This window comes from Pleurodeles waltl, chromosome 1_1 (assembly GCF_031143425.1).
Source record: "Pleurodeles waltl isolate 20211129_DDA chromosome 1_1, aPleWal1.hap1.20221129, whole genome shotgun sequence".
Taxonomy (NCBI): domain Eukaryota; kingdom Metazoa; phylum Chordata; class Amphibia; order Caudata; family Salamandridae; genus Pleurodeles; species Pleurodeles waltl.
In genome coordinates, this window is record NC_090436.1 from 858,592,995 (window position 1) to 858,615,453 (window position 22,459).

Consider the following 22,459-nt stretch of genomic DNA (forward strand, 5'->3'; position numbering starts at 1 on the left):
GGGTTCATCAGGGCACAGCAGGCTTGGAGTTTTGTTCTGGCTGCAAGCACTACAGGCAAACCTGATGGGGATCTGTCACAGACATTTCCTTGTGACAGTTCCTACAAGGGTAAACCCTGTCATCTTGGGAGGTGACATTTTCCCCTGCAAACTGGATTTCTAAGTAAAAAAATTTAAGTAATACTCTTGTGAAGAGTTAAGGGGTAGCCGTGGATCCAAGTCTGGTGGTGCAGAAAGGAAATAACTGATGTCAGTTACATGTGGCTCAACAAATACTTCCTCAGCAGAACAACATCAGCATGGAGCCATACCACATCACTTATCTGTGCACAGGGCTACTGCTTTAAAAGTTTCCAGATCCAGTCTGGGGCATGGAGAATATTCAAAATGTGAGGAATCTGCAGTTAGAAGTATCTACCAGAAAGAAAGGATCTATTGTCAGCGTATCTGAGTGCACATGTATGTGTCTACGCACATCACTGCCAAATCATAACAACTTTGTAGTGAAGCCACTTGACACCCCCTATCGGTACCCAGGGGTACAGAGTAAAAAGTTTCCTGGGGAAAATTCAAAAGAATAGGAACCTGTGGTGCGAGGTATCTATCAGAAATTCAGTGTTTATGAATATCAATGACAATACCATTTAATTCAATCAATGATGCAGTCTTTATGTTAAATAGTAGCTCGGCAGAGATAAAAATGTATAAATAGAAGTATTTGTGATGAGACAAATCCTCCACTACTGTGCCTACCACTGAAAAAAATGTGTAATGTTTGTTTTAATTCTCTCTCTAGACACTTTCACTCTTGTTTTCTGTGGATCCAAACTGTTTCTCAAACCCAAAATACTTGCCATTTATTTATGAGCTTTTATCCTATAAATATAAGTATTCACAAGTCTGATATAAAAATGCTTTTACAAACTTAACCTGTGAGATATATTTAACTCTAACTGATAAGCAGATGTGCAATATTGTGTGATTGGTATTTGGCGCTTAATATCTTTCCTTCATTCTTGGTCTCAACAAGTATAACATGATGGGAGACTGAGGCCCAGATGTTGTAAGTGAAGTTGCTGCACTGTATCAAATGGAGAGCAGAACTGCACGTTAACTATGAAGAAATGGCGCAGTTTGTCTCTCTTAATGTCCAGACACACTTTGTGCTGCCTAGCACCCTTGTGCCATGTTGCTTGTTTTGTGGTCAGAATAGTTCAGTTGTAGGAAGGAGCGCCTTCCTGCACAAAAACTACCTTTTAAGGCTATTTCCTCTAGAAGGTTGCACACTTGGAAAAAGGAAAAAACAGGGAGAAATAAAGATATTTCTCCTCATTATGTCAACCTTAGGTCGTTGCAGGGTTTTGGTGTAAATGAAAAAGTTACTTACCTTCAGTAACGTTTTTTCTGGTGGATACACTAGCTACCTGTGGATTCCTCACCTTATGAATTCGTCCTTGCGTCAGCATCCGGCGGAAAGTCTTCTTCCTAGCTGTCCACATCGACGAGGACGTCATAATGGCACGGCTCCACGTGACTCCGTCTGACGTCAACGTGCCAATAAGAGGTGCTCGTCGGCGTACTGTAGTCAGTTTCACCTCATTTTTTACGTGCCTTTGAGGCGAACAGGTGAGAACCGACCCATCAAAAACCGTAAAGAAAAATATATACACACAATAACATTTCCCATTAATCGCATATATTTACATAGATACATATAAATAAATATATATATATATATATATATACATATCTCCAGATAAACAAAAATTAACCATTACAAGATAACTGTGAAATCAGGCAGGCGAGAGGGACTGTGAGGAATCCACAGGTAGCTAGTGTATCCACCAGAAAAAGCGTTACCGAAGGTAAGTAACTTGTTCTTCTGATGGATACAACTACCTGTGGATTCCTCACCTTATGAATAGAGTCCCAAAGCTGTACCGCACTCGGTGGTGGGTGCCCGCCTGATTACACCAAGAAATCTTGCAATACCGAACGAGCAAAATGACCGTCCCTCCTCACTTCATAGTCCAAACAATAATGTTTTACGAAGGTATGGAGGGACGCCCAAGTTGCCGCTTTGCATATGTCTACTAACGGAACACCTCTCGCTAGGGGCGAAGAAGCAGACTTAGCCCTAGTAGAATGGGCCCTGATACCTTCAGGAGGGACTTTCTTCGCCAGAGAGTAACACATTTTTATACACAGGATGACCCACCTGGAGATTGTTCGTTTCTGGACCGCTCTGCCCTTTCGCTGTCCAACATACCCTATGAACAGCTGATCATCCAAACAAAAGTCTTTCGTCCTCTCCAGGTAGAAACTCAGCGCCCTCTTTGGGTCCAGCCTATGGAGCCTCTCTTCATCTTTAGAGGGGTGGGGAGGAGGGTAGAACGAGGGAAGGGTAATAGCCTGCCCTATATGAAAAGGAGTGACAACTTTTGGCAGAAAAGCCGCCCTGGTTTTCAACACCACTTTATCAGGGAAAAACATGGTAAAAGGAGGTTTAACAGAAAGGGCTTGAAGCTCCCCAATCCTCCTAGCAGATGTAATCGCAATTAAGAAAACAGTCTTTAAGACCAAGTATCTCAACGGACATGAATGCATGGGCTCGAAAGGCGAACCCATCAAAAACGTCAATACCAGATTCAAGTCCCACTGAGGCATGTGAAAGGGCGTGGGAGAAAACTTATTAACTAAACCCTTAATGAACCTATTTACAATCGGAGATTTAAACAAAGAAGGTTGGTCCGGAAGACAAAGAAAAGCCGACAGAGCCGCCAAATAACCTTTAACCATAGCTACCGTACAGCCTTTCTCTGCTAAATTAAGAGCAAACAAAAGAATATCTGAAAGGTGGGCCTTCAAGGGATCTTTTTGATTCCCTCCACACCAAACCACAAATTTTGCCCACCTACCGGCATAAATGGATTTAGTGGAGTGTCGCCTGGACGATAGAATAACATCCACTACATCCGGTGGGAGAGAAAAGGAACTCAGGTTGCCCCGTTTAATCTCCAGGCATGAAGGTGCAGGCTCTGGAGGTGGGGGTGTAGAACCCGCCCCTGCGACTGCGAGAGGAGGTCTGCCCTGAACGGGAGACGGAGCGGAGGGCACTGAAAGAGTTGAAGCAGGTCTGTATACCATACCTTTCTCGGCCAGTCCGGAGCCACCAAGATGACTTGGGCCCAGTCTTGATGAACCTTCCTCAAAACCCGAGGAATCAAGGGAATGGGGTGAAACGCGTAAAGCAACTGGCCGCTCCAGCACATCTGAAACGCATCCCTCAATGCTCCTTGCAACGGATACTGGAGGCTGCAGAACAACGGGCAATGCGCATTCTCCCGAGTGGCGAATAGATCCACCTGAGGCACACCCCACATCCCGAAGATGTAGAGGACCAGGTCTGGATGGAGACGCCATTCGTGATCTATTGAGAAGTGACGACTGAGACCGTCCGCACGTACATTCAGAACTCCGGCCAAATGATTCGCTATTAAGCAAATCTGATGGTCCTGAGCCCAGGACCAGAGCTGCAGAGCTTCTCTGCAGAGAAGGTACGACCCTACTCCTCCCTGCTTGTTTATATACCACATCGCGGTAGTGTTGTCTGTTAAGATCTGAACTGACTGACCGCGAAGGGAAGGGAGGAAGGCCTTGAGCGCCAAACGTACCGCCCGCAACTCCAACAGATTGATATGCAACATCTGTTCCGCTGGAGACCAATGACCCTTGATCTCCAGGTCCCCCAGATGAGCTCCCCACCCTAGAGTGGAAGCATCCGATATCACTGTGGCCACCGGAGGTGGTAGTGAAAACGGTTTTCCTTGGGAAAGGTTGCTGTCCACTGTCCACCAATGAAGATCCACTACAGCGTCCTTGGAGATCTTTATTGAATCCCTGAGATCTCCTTTGTGCTGGAACCACTGCCTGCCGAGGCACAACTGAAGAGCCCTCATATGCCAGCGAGCGTGAGTGACCAACAGAATGCAAGAAGCAAACAGACCTAGCAGGCGTAAGACCTTGAGGACTGGAACTGCCTCCCCAATTAGAAACATTGGAATCAGCGCCTGAATGTCCCGAACCCATTGAGGCGGGGGGTAGGCCCGAAACAATGTTGTGTCCAGTACTGCCCCTATGAACAGGAGGCGTTGAGAGGGCTCCAGGTGAGATTTGGGCACATTTACAGAAAAACCCAGATCGAACAACAACTGGGTTGTCATTCGCAGATGAGACAACACAAGCTCTGGAGACTTGGCTTTGATCAGCCAATCGTCCAGGTAGGGAAAAAACCCTCCTTCCCTCCTTCTGAGATGTCCTGCAACAACCGCCATCACCTTCGTAAAAAGCCGAGGTGCTGAAGTAAGTCCAGACGGAAGGACCGCAAACTGGTAGTGTTGCGTCCCGACCACAAACCGGAAATACTTCCTGTGCTACTTGATTATCGGAATATGAAAGTATGCATCCTGCAAGTCGACAGACACCATCCAGTCTCCTTTGTTCAACACCAATAGTACCTGCGCTAGGGTCAGCATTTTGAATTTCTCCTGTTTGAGGAACAAATTCAAAATCCTCAAGTCTAGGATCGGTCTTAGACGACCGTCCGCTTTGGGAATCAGGAAGTATCTTGAATAACACCCCTGACCTCTTTCCTGCAACGGCACCAACTCTATTGCGCCCTTTGACAACATGGTCATAACCTCCTGTTGCAACAACAGAAGATGGTCTTCTGAACAAAATGAGGGATGGGGGGAAAGGGAGGAGGGAACTCCTGAAAGGGTAGAGCATAACCTTTTTCCACAATTTTTAACACCCACGAGTCCGTTGTAATCGACTTCCACTTCTGTAGAAAAAGGCTCAATCTTCCCCCTACAGGAGAAGTATGGATGATAAAATGGGGAAAACTAGGGCGGCTTCTGCATTTCTCCACCGGAGGAGGAGGATGAAGATGACAGCTGCTGGGCTGGCCCTCTGGCTCTACTCCTACCCCGCCCTCTAAAGGCACGATAGGGCGGATTGGCCGGCTGCTGGACCAAGGACTGTGACCTCCGAAAGGCAGAGCCACGAGTGAACCCCCGAAACCTGCGAAAAGGTCTACAAGATGTTGCAGCAGAGGTCTGTAAGCCTAAGGACTTAGCCGTCGCCCGACAGTCCTTCAACCGTTCAAGGGCAGAGTCTGCCTTGTCTCCAAACAGCTTTTCCCCATCAAATGGTAGATCCATTAAGGTGGATTGAACATCGATGAAAAACCAGAGGACCTTAACCAGGCATGCCTCCTAGTAGCCACATATGTTCCCATGGCCCTGGCTATCGAATCAGAAGTGTCCAGGCCAGACTGGATAATTTGTTGTGCAGCTGCCTGCGCATCCATAAAAAGGGATCCAAACGACCTTTGCATCTCCTGCGGCAGATCCTTTGCCATCTCCTTAGCGGAGTCCATAAGGGCGTGGACATACCTGCCCAGCACACAGGTAGAATTAGTAGCCTTAAGCGCCATACTACAGGATGAAAAGATCTTCTTCGAAGACTGCTCCATCCTCTTGGACTCCCTATCAGTTGGGACTCCAGGGAATGTTCCAGGAGCAGACTTCGCGGAGCAAGACGCCTGGACTACTAAGCTTTCCGGAGTTGGATGTCGTGACAGGAAAACCGGATCTGCTGGTGCACCCCTATGTCTCCTCGCCACTGCCCTGTTCACTGTAGGAGTCGTTACTGGCTTCTTCCACAAGTCCAATATAGGCTCAGTTAAAGCCTCATTGAAAGGCAGCAAAGGGTCAGCACTAGATGCAGAAGGATGCAGTACCTCTGTGAGCAGGTTAGTCTTCACCTCCGCCACAGACAAATGCAAGTCCAGAAATTCTGCTGCCTTCCTTACCACTGTATGGAAGGAAGCGGCCTCTTCTGTAAACTCCCCCGGAGACGCAATGTCCCACTCCGGGGAAGTATCAAGCCCACTTGCAGTGGCCAGACCCTGGAACTCATTCGAAGGCTCAATCTCACCTTCCTCCAGCTGTCTATATTCCTCCTCCTCCAAAAGTCTTAAAGCCTTCCTACGAGACCGAAGATGTGTCCCTAGAGCCGGCGCCGATAAAGAATCCATCGACGCCGACGACTTCGAACCTTGGAAAGGCCCAGGAAGAGATGGAGGACTCCTAGTCTCACCCGGTGCCGGCGCCGACACGGAGTCCAATGATGACCTCCGCGGAGTTGGTTGGCAGGAAGGTGATGGAGCCGATCTGGAAGGAGACCTCATCGGCATCGGGTGGCACAGTGATGGAGTCGGCTGAGGCAATGGTGGATCCGCTGTTACAAGTGGTGAACTCCCACTAGAGGATACCCTCTGCGCCGATGCGACAGCCGCAGGACAAAAGGGCATGAATGGAGCCGCCTTGTACGGCGCCGGAGAGCCCAAATCAAATGCCAATGGCCCCGTGGGACCCGCCGGTGCACCAGCAGGGGCCATAGATTGAAAAACGGCATACATTGCATTAAAAAATGCAGCCGGATCCGTCCCTGGAGCCGGGAAAGCCGGGTATTGCGGAGCAGAGGTCTGCTGTACATCAGGCTCCCTCGACGCCCGCGAAAATTGAGGGTTTTGATGAACAACCTCAAAGACAGATGGCGCCGGCGACAACTCCGGACTCCTGGGCTGAGGCGTCACAGTAGGGCTCATCTCCCAAGTCTTCTGGCGTCGAGAAGACCTTGACCTCGATCGTCTCCGCTCCAACCGGCGCCGAGAGTCATGACGGCGCTGAGAATCATGATGACGCCGCTTCTTATGCTTCTTGGGTGAAGCATGGGAGGTATCCCTTTTATGGCCCTTCTTCTTCGCTTTTGCCAGAAAAAGCTTCGCCTCACGCTCTTTCAGACCTTTAGGATTCATGCTCTGGCACGAAGAGCATCCTTCAACATCATGCTCTGAACTAAGGCACCAAATACAATCCGAATGAGGGTTGGTCACTGACATCCGACCCCCGCATTCTCTACACGGCTTGAAACCGGACTTTTTTGGAGGCGACATTGTAACCACAAAAAAATGCTACAGTTATCAACGAGCCAGGAAGAAAAACCGTTGGCGTCGAAGGCACGGAAAAAAGGAAAAACTGACGTCAGTACGCCGACGAGGACCTCTTATTGGCACGTTGACGTCAGACGGAGTCACGTGGAGTTGTGCCATTATGACGTCCTCGTCGACGTGAACAGCTAGGAAGAAGACTTTCCGTCGGATGCTGGCGCAAGGACGAATTCATAAGGTGAGGAATCCACAGGTAGTTTTATCCATCAGAACCATGTCTACATGTTTTTGCAGACATGAATTTGCATAAAAACTCATATGTGGATGCACTGGAACATCCATGGAATGCCTCCCTGCTGGAAAGTAATGCAAGGCAAAGCAATGAGCTATTAAATTTTTGTAAATCTATGCCTTAATATCACTAGGGAGTTTTGCAGCAGTATGGAGGCGATGTAAGTTCTTATTGCGATGGGTCTATAATGATAAAAACGTGACTATAGAGGAGGGTGAAAGCAGTTGTTAAGATTTTTCTAATAAAGCATGAAAGAACCAGTATCTACCAGGAAACTCTCACATAATTACTTGATGAACTCTACAGTGAGATTATAAAATAGAACTGTAAAGAGTGTAAAAGGTCGATGGTCAGATGCTTGCTAACAAAGGATTAATGCCTCCTGATACACCCCTATTATGAACTGGCTTAGACTAAGATATTTAGTTTTATGCATTGTAACCTTACCAATGTTTGTATTTTTTCCACTGAAGCAGCGAGTTGACCATCTTGCTCATCTCTAGAAAACAAACAAAACAATTAAATTTCAGTAGTAAAAATTGAGGTAAGCTGTGGCTGCAAAATCTTACCTGAGAAGCACTCAATTTACAAAGCCCCAGTATAACCAGCCATTTGTTAATTGGGGAGGGAAGAGAGAAGCTGAGGAATATCTGATTCTATGTCACCCTAACTCTATACCCAACACATCAAGGTATCCTATAACCTTCTGACAGTGGATGTCAGTGTAAAAATAATGGCAGTTTACTAATGGCAAAAACCTTTATTTGAAAACCCTCACTAACTCTAGTAGTGGCATGCTTTGTCACTGGGTTTCATCTTGGTGCCTGTAAAATAGGTTAGGCACTACCATTTTGAAGGGAGCACGAGATAGTCACCTGCATGGGTATTCTCAGGGATAACAATACCTTGAAACACTCAGGCCTCCCTTTTAATAAACTGGTGATCATGGTATGTATATACAAATGTGTATGTCTGTCTAGACGTGAAACATAAAAACAAAGATCATGCAAAAGGACTAACTGGCCTGATATTAGTTTGTCAATCTGTTCTCCCTATTGGGGAGTCACTCAGTGCAAAAAAAGAGGTAAAGACATGCTCTCATAGTCACACAAATATAAAGGGTACCATGTCACCTTTAAACACCTACATTACACTCTGTTCTCTTCTCGGCTGCCAATTCTGAGGCATTACCCTCAGTCCTGGAGAAAGCCCGGTACCCTTATGGGCCTCAAAGAGAGGGCTGAATCACGTCAACATTAAGAAGGGTCCCAACAACACCCTAGAAGCATATTTTGTATCCACACCATGAACACCTGTTATTAAAACGGATACATGGGTGTTTGAAGATACTTTCATCCTTTTGAAGACCCCGGCAGGTAACTATCTCAAGCTCTCCCTGGAAAGTGGTATGGCCCATCCTGGTTTATAGGGTCCAGGATGAGACCCAATCAGTTGCGGTTGCTGCCAGGAAGGGGTGGGGGAGCGGGGTTGGAGGAGGGAGGGCTGCGTGTAGAGTGGAGGGAAGTTAAAAAAATAAATAGACAGACTTACTGCCCCTCTGTGATTTGCTGCTCCCACCAGCAGCCTCGTCTCGTGTGCTTCTCTCCCCAACTAATCACAACGCTACTCTCATGCTGTTACACAGCATGAAAGAAGTGCAGCGATTGGCCTGAGCGGGCACAAATGGGTCACTGCACTTTTTCTCCACCCGGCTGTAAAATACAGCACAGTGGGGAGTTTTCTAAGTGAGAACGTCAGTTTTGTTGGCCTCAGACAGCCAGCCAAACTGACATGCACACTTGGAAGCGCACATACCACTCCTCCACTTGATGTGGAGGAGGCTGGCCCTGCCCCAACCTACAATGGCGGAAAAATAAAGGAATAATAAAATACTTTTATTATCCCTTTATTTTTCTGCTTTTCGTCAGTGGGGTGACGCTGCTCCACCATAGGTCACCCCTAGACTCAAAGAAGAAGCACACCAGTAAGACAGTGGGCGAAAGGTCCTAAAATAAAAACCTAACTTTTTTTCCTGTGAAGATTATTTTTCCTGTGACTTGTGTCACAAAATCACAGTCATTGTGTTATACGATACCTTGATGTGCTGAGTCTGACCAGAGAAGAAACTATGTAGAGAAATAAAATATGAGGAGAGCCTGCACACATCAAGGTTACTTCATAAGGCATGGAACAAGGAATCAATCATCACTGCCAAGTTGTTAGATGAAAAATGTGTAAAAGACAGAATTGAATGTGAGAAGCCAAGAGCATCAGACCAGGGTATTAAAAAGTGAGACTTAGTGGCGTATTAAAACTATATACATGGAGCAGAAATGCCGATAGTGGACTGAACAAGAGTAGTGAAGGAAAGGGACAGGAAAGAGTGAACTGATAAACCAACAGACAGAAAGAAGGGGGAGGAAAAGTGTTGAAAGGGAAATTCAATTTACAAATCCACTGAGGGCTTTAAAAACAAACTGTGCATAGAGCCTGGCTATCTGTGTCTTAGAGATGGCTACAGACAACTCTGCCTAGACACTGGCCTGTTAACACAGTTACTGCCAGTGGAAACATCAGGGGCATTCTCTTGGTTCACCCAGGAACTGGCATACACAAGTGTATGACAAGACAGGAGGGTCAAAGTATGTTTTCTAATTATTTACAATTACAGCTCTTAAAAGCACTACAACCCCCACAATCTTGCACAACCAGAGAGGAAGTCAATCATGTAAATACAGCCAATTAAAAATGACTTTCACTTTTCTTGCTGGTGCTTAAGCCTTGCTTGGTGTTCACTTCTGTTAAAGCCTTGAGGGTAGGAATTTGCTGGTGGTGACAATTTGTATGTCATTGTTGTGCTATAGCACAGCTGCTGGGCTCTCCCCAGCAGGAGTAGAACAGGTTACCTTTTTGCAGGAGTGATTTGAAACGGGTCCTCTAGCACAGTGGTTCCCAACCTTTTGAGTTCTGTGGACTCCCACTTTATCATTACTGGAGCCCGGGGACGCCCATTGAATCTTTATTGGAATCCGGGGAACCCTCACTGAGTCATTACTGAAAGCTGGGGACCTAATCTGTTAATATGATTTAATTTTCTAAGCAGCTGCTGACCCTCTGAGGAGGCTTCGCGGACCCTCTCGGGTCCCCGGACCACAGGTTGGGAGCCACTGCTCTAGCAAAGTCAATTTCAGGCAAGCGTGGTGTTATGGGTTATCATCGCATTCAAGTGATTATTTTGTAACCTATGTGAGGCATGACGGGGAAAGCATTCCCGTTTCTAACTTTGTTGTTGATTTAAGTGACAAGCAGAACGCGCTAGGCCTGCGTTCTGAAGGGAACATTTAGAAGTAATCTATAACGTTTAATTTAAGCAAATATTTACTTGTATAAGCAATTTGCTGCTCAATTTCGTCTTTGAAATGTGCAAATGTTTTTTCAAATCAAACAAACAGTCATATTTGCGATATTATAATCGTGGATTTTTAGAAACGTATTTTTAAAAGCCTAATTTTTTATTTGTTTGACATTTGCGTGGAATCAATTCTCCGAGAACTGGCTGATTAGACAGCTGACCCTGAAGGAATCAATGTTGAAACAGAGGAAGGGATTTTTTAAATAAATATCCAGGGATTCTTTCATAATTCTGGACCATCTTCAATTTCAAAGGTGGTGTCTTGACTGGCAGTTCAGTGGCATTCATAATAAATAAGTCTGTGTCCATGCCCACCTGGGGGAAATAAAATATGCAAAAAGCAAACACTTGGTAGTGTTTAATGAAGGCCAAGAGAATAAGGCATTTGGCGATGGAAAGGTCAGATGGACTTAGGGTGTGATGGCCCCCACCCGCCCCACCCAGTGTGCTACATTTTGCCCACTCTGGGATGCACCCCTGCGGATAGGCCATCCAAATCTGCTGGGGCAGCAGCCAAAGGACTGCCTGGCTTTTCCCTGTGCTGGGGGAGTAGGTGGAGGAGAGTGATGGGATCGCTGTGGAAGGTGCTGTGGCAGTAATTGATGGAGGAGATGAGACTGCCCACCTCGGAAGCCCAAGGCCAGGCTGAGACCATCAAAATTAGGCTGAGAGGAATCCTCAGTTGAAATTGGGAAAAGGGGGCAACCTACAGTCGAAATATGCATTTTGAAACAAGGTGTGACTCCAGGATGGTGTCCCAACATCCGCCACTACCAACTGGGGGATATGGTCCTGATCCAGAGTCAAATGGAGATGACATGAAATCACTGCTGAAAGCCACGCAGGAGAGTTTGGTCTCTATAAATTCCAAAATGGATACCCTTGCATCCAGGATGGAGTCAATCACCAGGAAACTGGACAAGCATGAAGACAGCCTTACTGAGGTGGAACGGTGCGTCTCTACAGCGGAGGACACTCCCACAATGAAGGGCACAACTCTACAACACACGGAAGAAGTCCTTTGAGTCATCACTGCTAAAAATAAAACCCTAGAACCAAGATCCCACTGTAATTATATCCAGATCCTGGAGGCCCCTGAGTTGGAAAAAAATGGTCAGATGGAAGACTACAAGCAAAGATTACTGTTGGAAATATTTGGAGCAGATGCTTTTTCAAGACTATTGGTAGTTCAGAGATCTCATAGATTCTTGGCTGCAAAGCCACCCTCAGGCACCACAGCAAGGCCCACTACTGCACGCCTCTTAAACCTGTGCCATCAATGGCTATCCTTTGATGGCCATGACATTTCTCTATATCCAGACTTTATGACTGGAGAAAATTCCAGGACAGGAGGCCAGGAGAAAATTCCTTCCTGTCAAACAACAATTGTTCAAGGCCAAACTGTCATATGCCACTCTTTACCCAGCCAAACTAAATGCCACCAACAATGGCAGACTACACACATTTCATACCCCACAGCAGGCAGTCTCCTTTCTAAAATATCTGTCTTGTAGATCCTGGTGAGAGAAGTCCAGTCAAAACTGTAAACTTTGCACTTGTATAGCGCACTACTCACCCGTTAGTGTCTCAAGGCGCTGTACTCATACCGCTATGGAACCCCTCCTGGCTTTTCCCTGTGAGGTGCCCACTCCTGGGCACCCCCAGGGTGAAGACAGGCATCCAAGCGCTGTTGGGGCCGTTGTGGAGATTAAGCAAGCTATTGCTCTGAGTTGCAGAGTGAGACCCATTAATTAGATTAGGCACCAAGGCGAGAATTATCTGGTCCAAGGGAATTGAGCCCAAGACCTGCCGAAGCAGGACTTGAACCCTGGTCTTGAGCCAGATCTCTGCTTCAGGGTCTGCCACTCCAACCATTCACTGCTACGAGAAATTGACCCAGACTAATCGACTAATCTGGAATCCCTACAGTGTGACTGCCACATATCAATTCCTAATATACAGAACTTCGCTAAATGTATGCGTGGAAGAGTACCACTCCCTAACCATATCTGCCCTAGTTGGCAGAGGACTCCTGATATCCTCCAGCTTGAACCCAGTTAAATGTCATTTAGACATATCAAACTCCCCTCCCTCTTTGATATCTGTATCCTTGAGATGTAGGGGGGGGGCACTGACTTCTCTGGCACCTTCAAACACTATTACCCAATTAACTAATTTGTTTACCTTACCTACTCTGTTAATGGTAAGTTCTTGTGGTTGAGAACGAAGATGTTCGTATGTATGAGGCAGGTGAAAGGGAGTGTCCTGACGGGACTGAGCGATCAGTGTGAAAGGGATGAGGTGGGAAGGGGTTAAGTTATGGGCACACATTTTCTATGAGGCATATCAGCAAATGGTAGCAACATACTCTGAAAAGGGATCAGGGTTGAGGGTGAATTCTCAAAAGTCACATCTGGTTCCATTGGGGCCCCTGGTGGTGAACCCTGTGGACTTCCTTCCAAGGGTGAGGCACCTTTTAGGAGACAATTAGGTATCTGAGAATAATACTGGCCCACACAGAAAGTAGGTTTTGTGATCTAAATCTGGACCACAATTGCAACATGCGGTTCACTTGCTAGATAGTGAAGATAATTGGAAAAAGAACATATTAAGTGGCACCTACAGAGGATAGTCCCTGCCTGCACAGCTTATGGGTGCCCCACAGCTGAAGGTAGACGCCCTACCTGGAGCGCCACATCTGCAGGGCGTGGGAGGGACGTAACCTATGTGATATGACGGGCCCGTATGCGAGAGATATGCTGCTGTGAGACATTAAGCAATTTGCCAGGATTACCAAATTCATGTCCATAACAAAATGGAAAGATTGCAATTGTGAATTATTGGGAGACCTGTAAATGGGTGGACAGTTTCTCACTCAGGAGGATGTCATTGACCCATCTGGGCTTAGCACAGATCAATAGCTGCAGTACGCCAAAATATCAGCCACAGCGCAAGCACTGTGGCTCTGCTTGCTAGAAGAGCCGCCAGTTTTGCACACCATGACAAGGATGTTAGACATGACAGGGGGACACCAACTGATTTCACATATTTATAGGGCATCACGAGAGGATTTCCCCCAGCAGATACCTGAGGCACAGACGAAATGGGAAGACACACTAGAAGGTGAGATGACAACACAGGAATGGCAGAAAATCCATAAGAAGGCTAAATTGGTAAGCACTAATGCATGTTTCAAATTTATATAATATAATTTCACACACCAAGTATACCTGGCCCCAGCGACCTTACATCATATCTATCCGGCCACATCGGTAATTGCCCTTGATGCTAAGATTCATAGGCAGGTTTTAGGCATATGGTCTGGCTATGCCCCTCCCTTACTCAGAACTGGGGTGACGTGGTAACGAACCTCAAAAGAGGCACAGGTTGGATGATTACGGCTACACCTCAGACACTCTTACTGGGACTGGTCCCAGTGCCTAAGGGAAAGAAGCTTAGTCATAAATTTGTCCTGTTAGGACTCATACTAGCAAAACATTGTATCATCATCAAATCGTTGAGTAAAGGGTCTCCTAGATATGAAGAATAGCTCTGTGACATGCTGGAATGGGCTGTGGTGGAAGAGGTGAGGATGAAGCATGTACGACGAGATGATAAACTAGCAGATGACGAGGCTGCATAGGCACAAATGTTGACAGATCTGAAAAACATGCTAAGGGAGTCAGGGGCAAAGGGATGAATGAAGATGATATGATGGCTGGACCATTGGCATTCTAAATAGGGTGCTGCCATTGTGAGGTGGGAGGACTTGGGTAGGTGGACAGGTTACATATACATGGGAACGGCAGCGTATGGTGTTGTGTGAGAGTCCACCTTGCCTTTGGGAATATGGTGGGCGACTAGCCCTGTCTTACACTGTCTTGACAGGCCTTAATCTGGGTATTGAGTATGGTATGGTCTCTACATTTAGGACAAGGAAGATAAGGTGGTAAGAGCAGAAGGGGTGGTTTCTTGGGAAGGTTATAGTGACATTATATTTCCACTGTTATATCTTCTTGAGTTGTACTGATAATGCTGAGCTGTGGATTTGTAAGCTATTGAATGTTCATGACTAAAACTAGATTCACTAGAGACTAGATACACCAGAACACATTTCCAATATGACCACACCTGAAAAGACAAATAAAGCAAAGGTAGCCTGTATATCCTGGAATGTATGTGGGCTGGGAAATCCCCATAAGAAGCATCAAGTGCTAGCCTTTCTTTAGGGCACATATTTTGACACACATTCTGACCCTGAATTTGCAAAAAAAAAAAAGAAAAATGGGTGTCACATATTTATCTTTTTTTGTATTCCTCCTAAGTGAGAGGGGTGGGCGATTTTATTAAAGAAGGGATTGTCTTTCACTGCTATAGGGACTAACTCTGACACCCAGGATTGCTACATAGGGGACTGGGGTCACTAGAGGATTACTCTGGTAAACTGCTATGGCCCCAATATTGGCGACCTTGACTTTTTTAAGTACTATGGGGCAAGGTGGTATCCATCCACCCTGTTCATTGTTGTGGGGGTGGGGTAATTTTAATTGCATTCTACAGGACTCCCTGGACACATCCAGAACAAATCCTTGTGGGGGCCACTAGCTGCTAGGCAACTGAGAGCCTTAGCGTAAGACCATATGCTTGTAGATATATGGGGATAGAGACACCCCTCATGGCAAGAGGGCACTTTATCTTCTGCCATTCATGGCATGTGATCAAGGCTGGTTTACTAGTTCACCACAAGAGATTTGGGCCCCTGAATTGTGGATGTGCAACATCTTTCTCGCACCTTTTTGCTCACTCAACAGCACTGGTTTATCTGCTCCCCCTGGGGCTACCAGTGAAAGGAGAGTGCCAGTGATTGAATGATGTTTTTGCAATGGAGTTGTGAGAAGCCATAGAGAATTATTTCAGGCTCGATATGAGCTTGGTGACAAACATGAGAGCAATTAGGGAAGCCTTTAAAGACACAATCAGGGGTGTATATATTGCTAAGAACAGCGGGATCCTTAAAACACTGCATACCCACTGGTCGAGACTGGACTCCAAGCTGAAAAACACTCAACTCTGGTACATGTGAAACTCAGGGATAAACTCCAGAATACATCAAGGTCATGGAAAGGGAAGCTAAAGACAGGATAGGGCACATTCAAGCTCGAGGATGTTGGTAAGGGAATTTCCCTGAGTGATCATTAGCGGCCTGGATAAAATGCCCTTGGGCAGCCAACAATTTTACACAAATTATGGATGACCAGAGTAAACCACAGATTCTATGCACATTTCATATACATTACTGCACTCTGTACACCACTAGGGGAACCACTCAGCTCTCGACGGTAAAGGAGACTCTGGGAAACACTGGCTTAGGCTGGTTGTCCTCAGCATAGAATCAGCTCCTAGTCCAACCACTCACACTAGATGAAATTAAGGAAGTAATAACAGACCTACCCACACATAAAAGCCCTGGTTCAGATGGCTTCTCCATGGAATTCTCCAGCAATACATAGACATAACAGCTCCACATGTCTTGGCACTGTTCAGGAAGTGCCACATGCAGCACATGCTCCCCCCGATCTCTGTGAGAAGCTATTCTGATAAATCTATTGAAACCGGGGAAACAGCCACAATATTGGGACTCACTCTGTCTGCTCACCCTACTAAACTGTGACGATCAAACTCTGGCCAAACTGATAACGAACCGACTAAACCTTCTACCCCAAGACCCGGGGAGACTGGACCAGTCTGGGTTTGTCCCTGGTCAAACCACAGCTTATAACATACATGCCCACCTTGTTTACCCTCATACAAAATCTAGGCCCAACCCTAAACATGGTGGCGGTCTTCCTGGATGCCTTCCATGCCTATAATCCCCTGGAATGGGGATACTTATTTACCATTCTCTCCAGACTGGGCCCCCCAATTGTCTTTCTAGAATGGATTAGACTATTATGTGACACGCCGACCTCAAGCATATGCATCAATAACAGCCAGTCAGTCCCTCTTGCAATCTCCAGGAGTACAAGGAAAGGGTGCCCTTTGCCCCAGTTCCTGTTTGCCTTGGCCCTAGAACCTCTAGTGGCTAAAATAAGACAGCACTACACCTACAAAATTAACCTAAACAAACTTACAAAATCAGGCCTGAAACATCCTTTATAATACATATGTCACCCGTAAGTTGGGCCTAAAAAGCCCATTCAGCAGGGTGCGTTGTATTTGAAAAAGTAGGACATTTATCTTTAAGTTTTACATATCGTGGTAGTGAAAAACACCTATATTTGTTTTTCATTACTGTGAGGCCTTTCTCTTCCATTGGATAACATCTGAATTCCTTACTGCATTTAAGTGCTAACTTTTGATTAAGTACAGATAGGAATGCCAATTTTGAAATCAAATGAATTGTAATTTAAAATCCTCTTTAACTGTAAAGTTGGATTTTAGGTCACAATTCAGGAAATGCCACTTTTAGAAAGTTGGCATTTTTTTGTCCTAAAACCTTGGTGCCTGCCACCAGTGTCCTGGGTCGCATGATTGTGAATAGCTTAGCTGTTGGGCCTTGTGTATTCTCAGACAGTGAGACAAATAGGGATGGCTGGGGAAGGAGCTGTTCCCTGCCCCACTTAGACCTCAAAAGGCTGCCTCAAGCACATACACAAGGGAACTTGACACTAGCTTTTTGACACCCCAACGTTTTTAGAGCCTTGGCAGGCCAGGGATGGAACTTTCCCGAACCAGATGTGGGCATGGTCTAGAAGATTCCCCCACCTTAAAGACCGGCACAAGGTGTAAATATTGGATTGCCCAAGCAACTTTCCAGTACACTCCTGGATTGTGGAAAACCTCAGAAGGACTGTATGGACACCCGAGGCCTTCGTTGCTGTTTCAGGCCTGCCTTACACCCGAGATGAGCTGCTGCTTGATGCCAGCCCTGCTCCTTGAGTCCAAGGCTACCAGATTTACTCCAAGGGCTAGTTGGTTGGCCCCTTGCGTGAGTTATAGGGACATATCAAGCTCCTGAGAACTTGAACCCTGTACCTGGCCTCTGCTAAATGAGTCCTAAACCCCAAGGTGGCGCCCATCATTGCTGGACCCTTGTGGGTGGTGTTAGAGGTGCTGTTCCTGGCCAACCCTAAAACCTGAAATTAGAAATATTTTCACCAAAAAGTGCCAGAAAAACCAACAGAAGACCATGACCTACCTGCCAGCCTGTCCGCCCAAGGTGCCTCGCCAGTCAGTCTAACTTTGTGGTACATCCCGCTACGGTGTGCAGACTTGTGGAGCCCACTTCGGCCTCCACTTATAGCTTTACTCAACAGCAACAGGCTCTCCATCCACAGCAACAACCACCTCAGTCTGGAAATCGGGCTTCTCCTGTTCTAATCTTTTTCCCACAATCATCGATGGCTTCACTGAGACTTTGCCCAGCAGTCTCCAGCGACGACATCTCTCCCTGCCTTGCTCTGCTGAACTCCATCTTCTCCTGGATGTTTCTTCATAATAAGTGGAGGTAAGTGGAGATTGAGCCTAACCAACCTTGTGTATGAAACCTGTGCATCATCATTGTTGGCCTCAACCTCTGACTTTGCCCTGGTCTCATGCGACCAGATACCCGTGGTTGGTGTTTTGATCTTTTAGGTGATAGATTTCATGAAAAAAAAATCGCTAGATTTAACTAACTATTCCAGTTCTACTGATTGGATTTAATTATTTTTGGCGTAATTTTATGCATTCAAATTTATACTTTTTTTAAATTGGTGTGAGATTTTTCTTGTGTTGTTTTTTCACTTTATCACTGTTTGTGTGCTGCATAAATTCTTAACACATTGCCTCTAAGTTAGGCCAGATTGCTTTTGTGCCAAGGTATGAGGGGTTAAGCACTGGTTATTTTAGTGACCTGACAGGGATTGTGGTTGTTGCTTGAGAAAGGTTTCTAATCCCCCAACCAATAACCCAATTTCCCAAACTTCACTTTCCTTTTCCTGTAGTGATGATTTAAGCCCATCACAAACTATCTCAGGGCTGTTTCTTACTGGTCAATGGAAGAGTAGTGTTGCAAGAGAGCACCTGGTGGGGCAGTATAGGGTGGCATGATGCATGCAAAAATGATGCATGGTACATTCTATGCCGGTCTGCTGTTTTAGGCACATTCACAGTGCTTTGTTCAGTGTGTGCATTAACTTCTCAAGTTTCCCATCGGTCTGTAGGCAGACTGGTGCAATAGTTTGTTGACTAACTGTTAGTTGGTCGAGGTGTGGGTAATACTCCCTGGAAGTCTGGGTTCATTTTGATTATGGAATGCCATAGAAGCACAATGATCTTCTCCAAATTCTGGTGAACAAACTCAGACTAAGCAACATGAACCATTTCCACAATTGAGAATTTGGTACATGTGTCGGACAACCAGTAGTTATCAATGGAGAAGGAGGCAGAAATCTGAAGTAATATTCGCCATGCCATCTCACAGGTTAGACTCAGTCACCTATATCTGCGATGTGAATGAGAACGAGAACCTTTGAGGCAAAACTCCATTAATAGTTGCTGGTTGTGTTTTGCTTAGCAGTACTCATATTCGTAACATTTGTCAAGTGCTTGGCACTCTTTTACTTTGCCCCATGTGCTGATTATTTTTAGTATAGTATGTACAGTTGGGGGGTTGGAGAGACTGCTCCACACTGTGATTTGGAATCCTTACTTGGGCAACTTAAAAAAAGCTTTCTCTTCTGTCTTCTGTTTGTGTGGAGAGAGCTAGAGGCTATTTCTACTCACTTCCTGGTTGATGACTATAACCACCATTTTAGTGAGCTTAGCAGTCCCGTCTTTGAGAACAAGTTAGACTTGACCGCCTATACATCTGTGAAGCTCTGTTCTCAAAAATGCAAGTAGTACAAAATATAGCGGCATGTTTGATCTCTAATCTTCCTCCAAGGACTCCATTGATGCCCATTCTGAACGTTCTTCACAAGTTACCAGTTAGGAAGTGGTCGCTGTTTAAACTTCTTTGTATGACATATAGGTCCTTGACCGGCATGGGTCCGGCCTACTAGCACACTAAGCTCACCCTCTACTGCCCAAGCAGAAATCTTTGATCTAAAGACAAAGCCTTCCTAACACTTGCTGTGTCTGTACTTCAAGGCACAGCAGGCAGACCTTCTCCTATCTGCCCACCTTTCATTGGAATAAGTGTCCTCTTCACATTCGATGCTATACCCCCAAAGAAATTAGGGATACAAAACTAGGGAGAATTATGTGATCCAGTGCATCAGTCTCCCTACATGTACCTATAACTGAAATAAGATGCATTGTTCCAAAACAACCGACTCCATTCCACCAATTAAGGTAGGGAGTCTTTTCAGTCACCACATGCATTAGACTAACAGGAACAGTAGCCCTCATTCACCATTGGGTGACATGCTTCATCACGCGTCATGCTCCTCATCAGGCCGGTACTGCAATGCCTGATGGGCCCTACTAGAGGGCTCGTTGCTGGATATCTTTTTAAGAAAGAATGCCGGTAGTGAGTGGATGTGAGAGGGACTGACATGCTACTAGACCATACTCCTGTCCATCAAAATCCACTTTCTCGCAGGTAACATTTCTATAGTAGGGATACAAATTCATGGGAGAACAATTATACAAATACCAGAAGAGAGATGAAATGAGTCAATGAGGCATTTTTCTCAGCACAGTAGTTCCTCAGACAGATAATTCTTCAGTCACTTCTCAGTATTATATTAGTGGCTGGGCTTCCATCAGAACGTCAGCAGAGTCACGACAGAGTTTACATAAAGGAGGGTAGTAAAGACAAATCATGGACATCATTTAGTCATAGATAGGGTGCAGGGAATTAGGGTTTTTGGTTGAGGTGGTGTGAACCCTTCTCAAGCAACAACCACAATCCCTGCCAGGCTGAGCTAAAATAAAGTCACTAAATTTAACTTGAGCTTAACCCTCTGGTAGCTTGTCACAAAAGCAGTCAGTCTTCTCTTAGAGGCATTGTGTAAGGTATTTATGCAGCACATAAACAATATTAAAGTGAAAACACAAAACAAAAAATATCCCACAGCAATTAGAAAAATAGAGAAAATGTATTAAATAATTTTACACCAAAAGACAAACAATCTGTAGAGCAAGAGTTATGAATTTTTAAAGTTTTTAGTGAAACATAGCTCCTAAGAATCAAAGTGCAGCCATGGGCATCTAGTCACACAAGACTGGGGCAAAGTCTAACGTTCTGGCTGACTGCGCTGGAGTGTGGTTGAGATACCCGAAGTGGGTTGGGCCCCACCTCTTTAGACTTAGAAGAAGGTTTGAAGAAAAATGAATGAGAAAGCTAAGTTGAGCAGTTGCCGTCGGAGAGCCACTGGACATAGTCACAGTAAAGACTTCTAAATCTGGACTTTCTTACTTTTTTGGAAGTCAAATCTCAAGCGGTACAAAGCTGCAGGTTGTAGCAAGCGAGAGCTCCACAAGGGTGGATACCCTTCCAAAGAGGCACAGCTGCTGTGGAGAAGAATGTAGCAGAGCTATCGAGAAGTCAGATTGACCATCAATGCCCCCCTGGGCCCCTCGGTGAGCAGGTAAGTCCCAGCCTCCTGTCGGATCACAGACCACTTTTTAGTGGAAAATGTTCTAGGTCCCAAGTTTTGTTTTTAGCTGTTTTGGCACCTTTAGCACCACTTCTAACGGTCCAGTACTGGGTGGGCACCACTTTGAGGGCAGGACTCACTTCAGGCAGGATCCAGTATAAGTTCAAGGTTGTTGAATATTATTGTGTCCCTGTAGCTCAGAAAAGGAGGCAAGCCAACTAGTCGTTGAAGTCACTCTGGTAGTCCCGGGTTTAATTGGAATTGTAAATGTAATTGTATTTATATAGCGCTTACTACCCCTGATGAGGCGTCAAATTGAATTGGTATTAGTGGTAGATTAGTATAGGGAAATATGAGTACAGTACTAGTATTACTATTACTTAATTTGAGCAGAGGATATGTGAGTTTGTTAATTGGATTGACTAGAGTAATGGAGGGATAGAGGAGGGAAGAATCCAGAAGTGTTAACTGGGAGTTTCTAGTAATAGGACGAGGCTTGGGATGAGTAAAGGAGAGATGGGGGAGGGAAGAGTTATCATTTAAACAGCACAGCACTCCTTTCAGGGTACAAGGCAGGCTTCAAGCAGCAGGGTAGTCCTCTGGTACCAGCAGGGCAGCCCTTTAAAGTACAAAGCAGGCCTTCTGAGTGTCTTCTGCAAGTCCAACAGTGTATGGAAGAGTTGGTCTGAGAGTCAAATATTTATACCTGGTACCAATTGTTAAAGTGGGAGAAATGTCTAGACTTTCCCTCAGATCTGGTTCTAGAAACTCTGTCCTTTCCTGTTTAGGCTCCTAGAGGTGTAGAGTGACAAAAGACTGTTGTCACATTCTTTGTGACTGAGCTGGAGGCAGGGAACATTTCCATCCCTTCCATCCTGGCAGGATGATCTATCCTGGCAACATCTAGTCCTCCTTTGTCTCACTGTCTGGAAGTAATATACAAAGGTCAAATGCCACGCTATTCACAGTCATGTGACACAGGCTGCAGGCACTAAACAGGAGAAGAAAATGCCAACTTGCCATTAAAGAGTATTTGAAATTGCAATTCTATGGAGACCAAACACGAGTTTCTACTTGTTCCCAATCAAATGTTAGCACTTATTAAATATAATAAGGTAACCCACTGTTATCCCATGGAAGAGGTAGGCTTCACG

The 22,459-nt window shown here is 45.6% G+C and overlaps 1 protein-coding gene across 1 annotated transcript in view; it reads right to left on the minus strand.

Moving 5' to 3' along the window:
* The window catches only part of LOC138302262 (trichohyalin-like), a 250,555-nt gene that overhangs the window by 58,763 nt on the left and 169,333 nt on the right, over positions 1–22,459 (minus strand). The window contains exon 10 of the mRNA XM_069242564.1: positions 7,755–7,806. Coding sequence (XP_069098665.1) covers positions 7,755–7,806 — 52 coding nt within the window. The remainder of the gene's footprint in view (positions 1–7,754; positions 7,807–22,459) is intronic.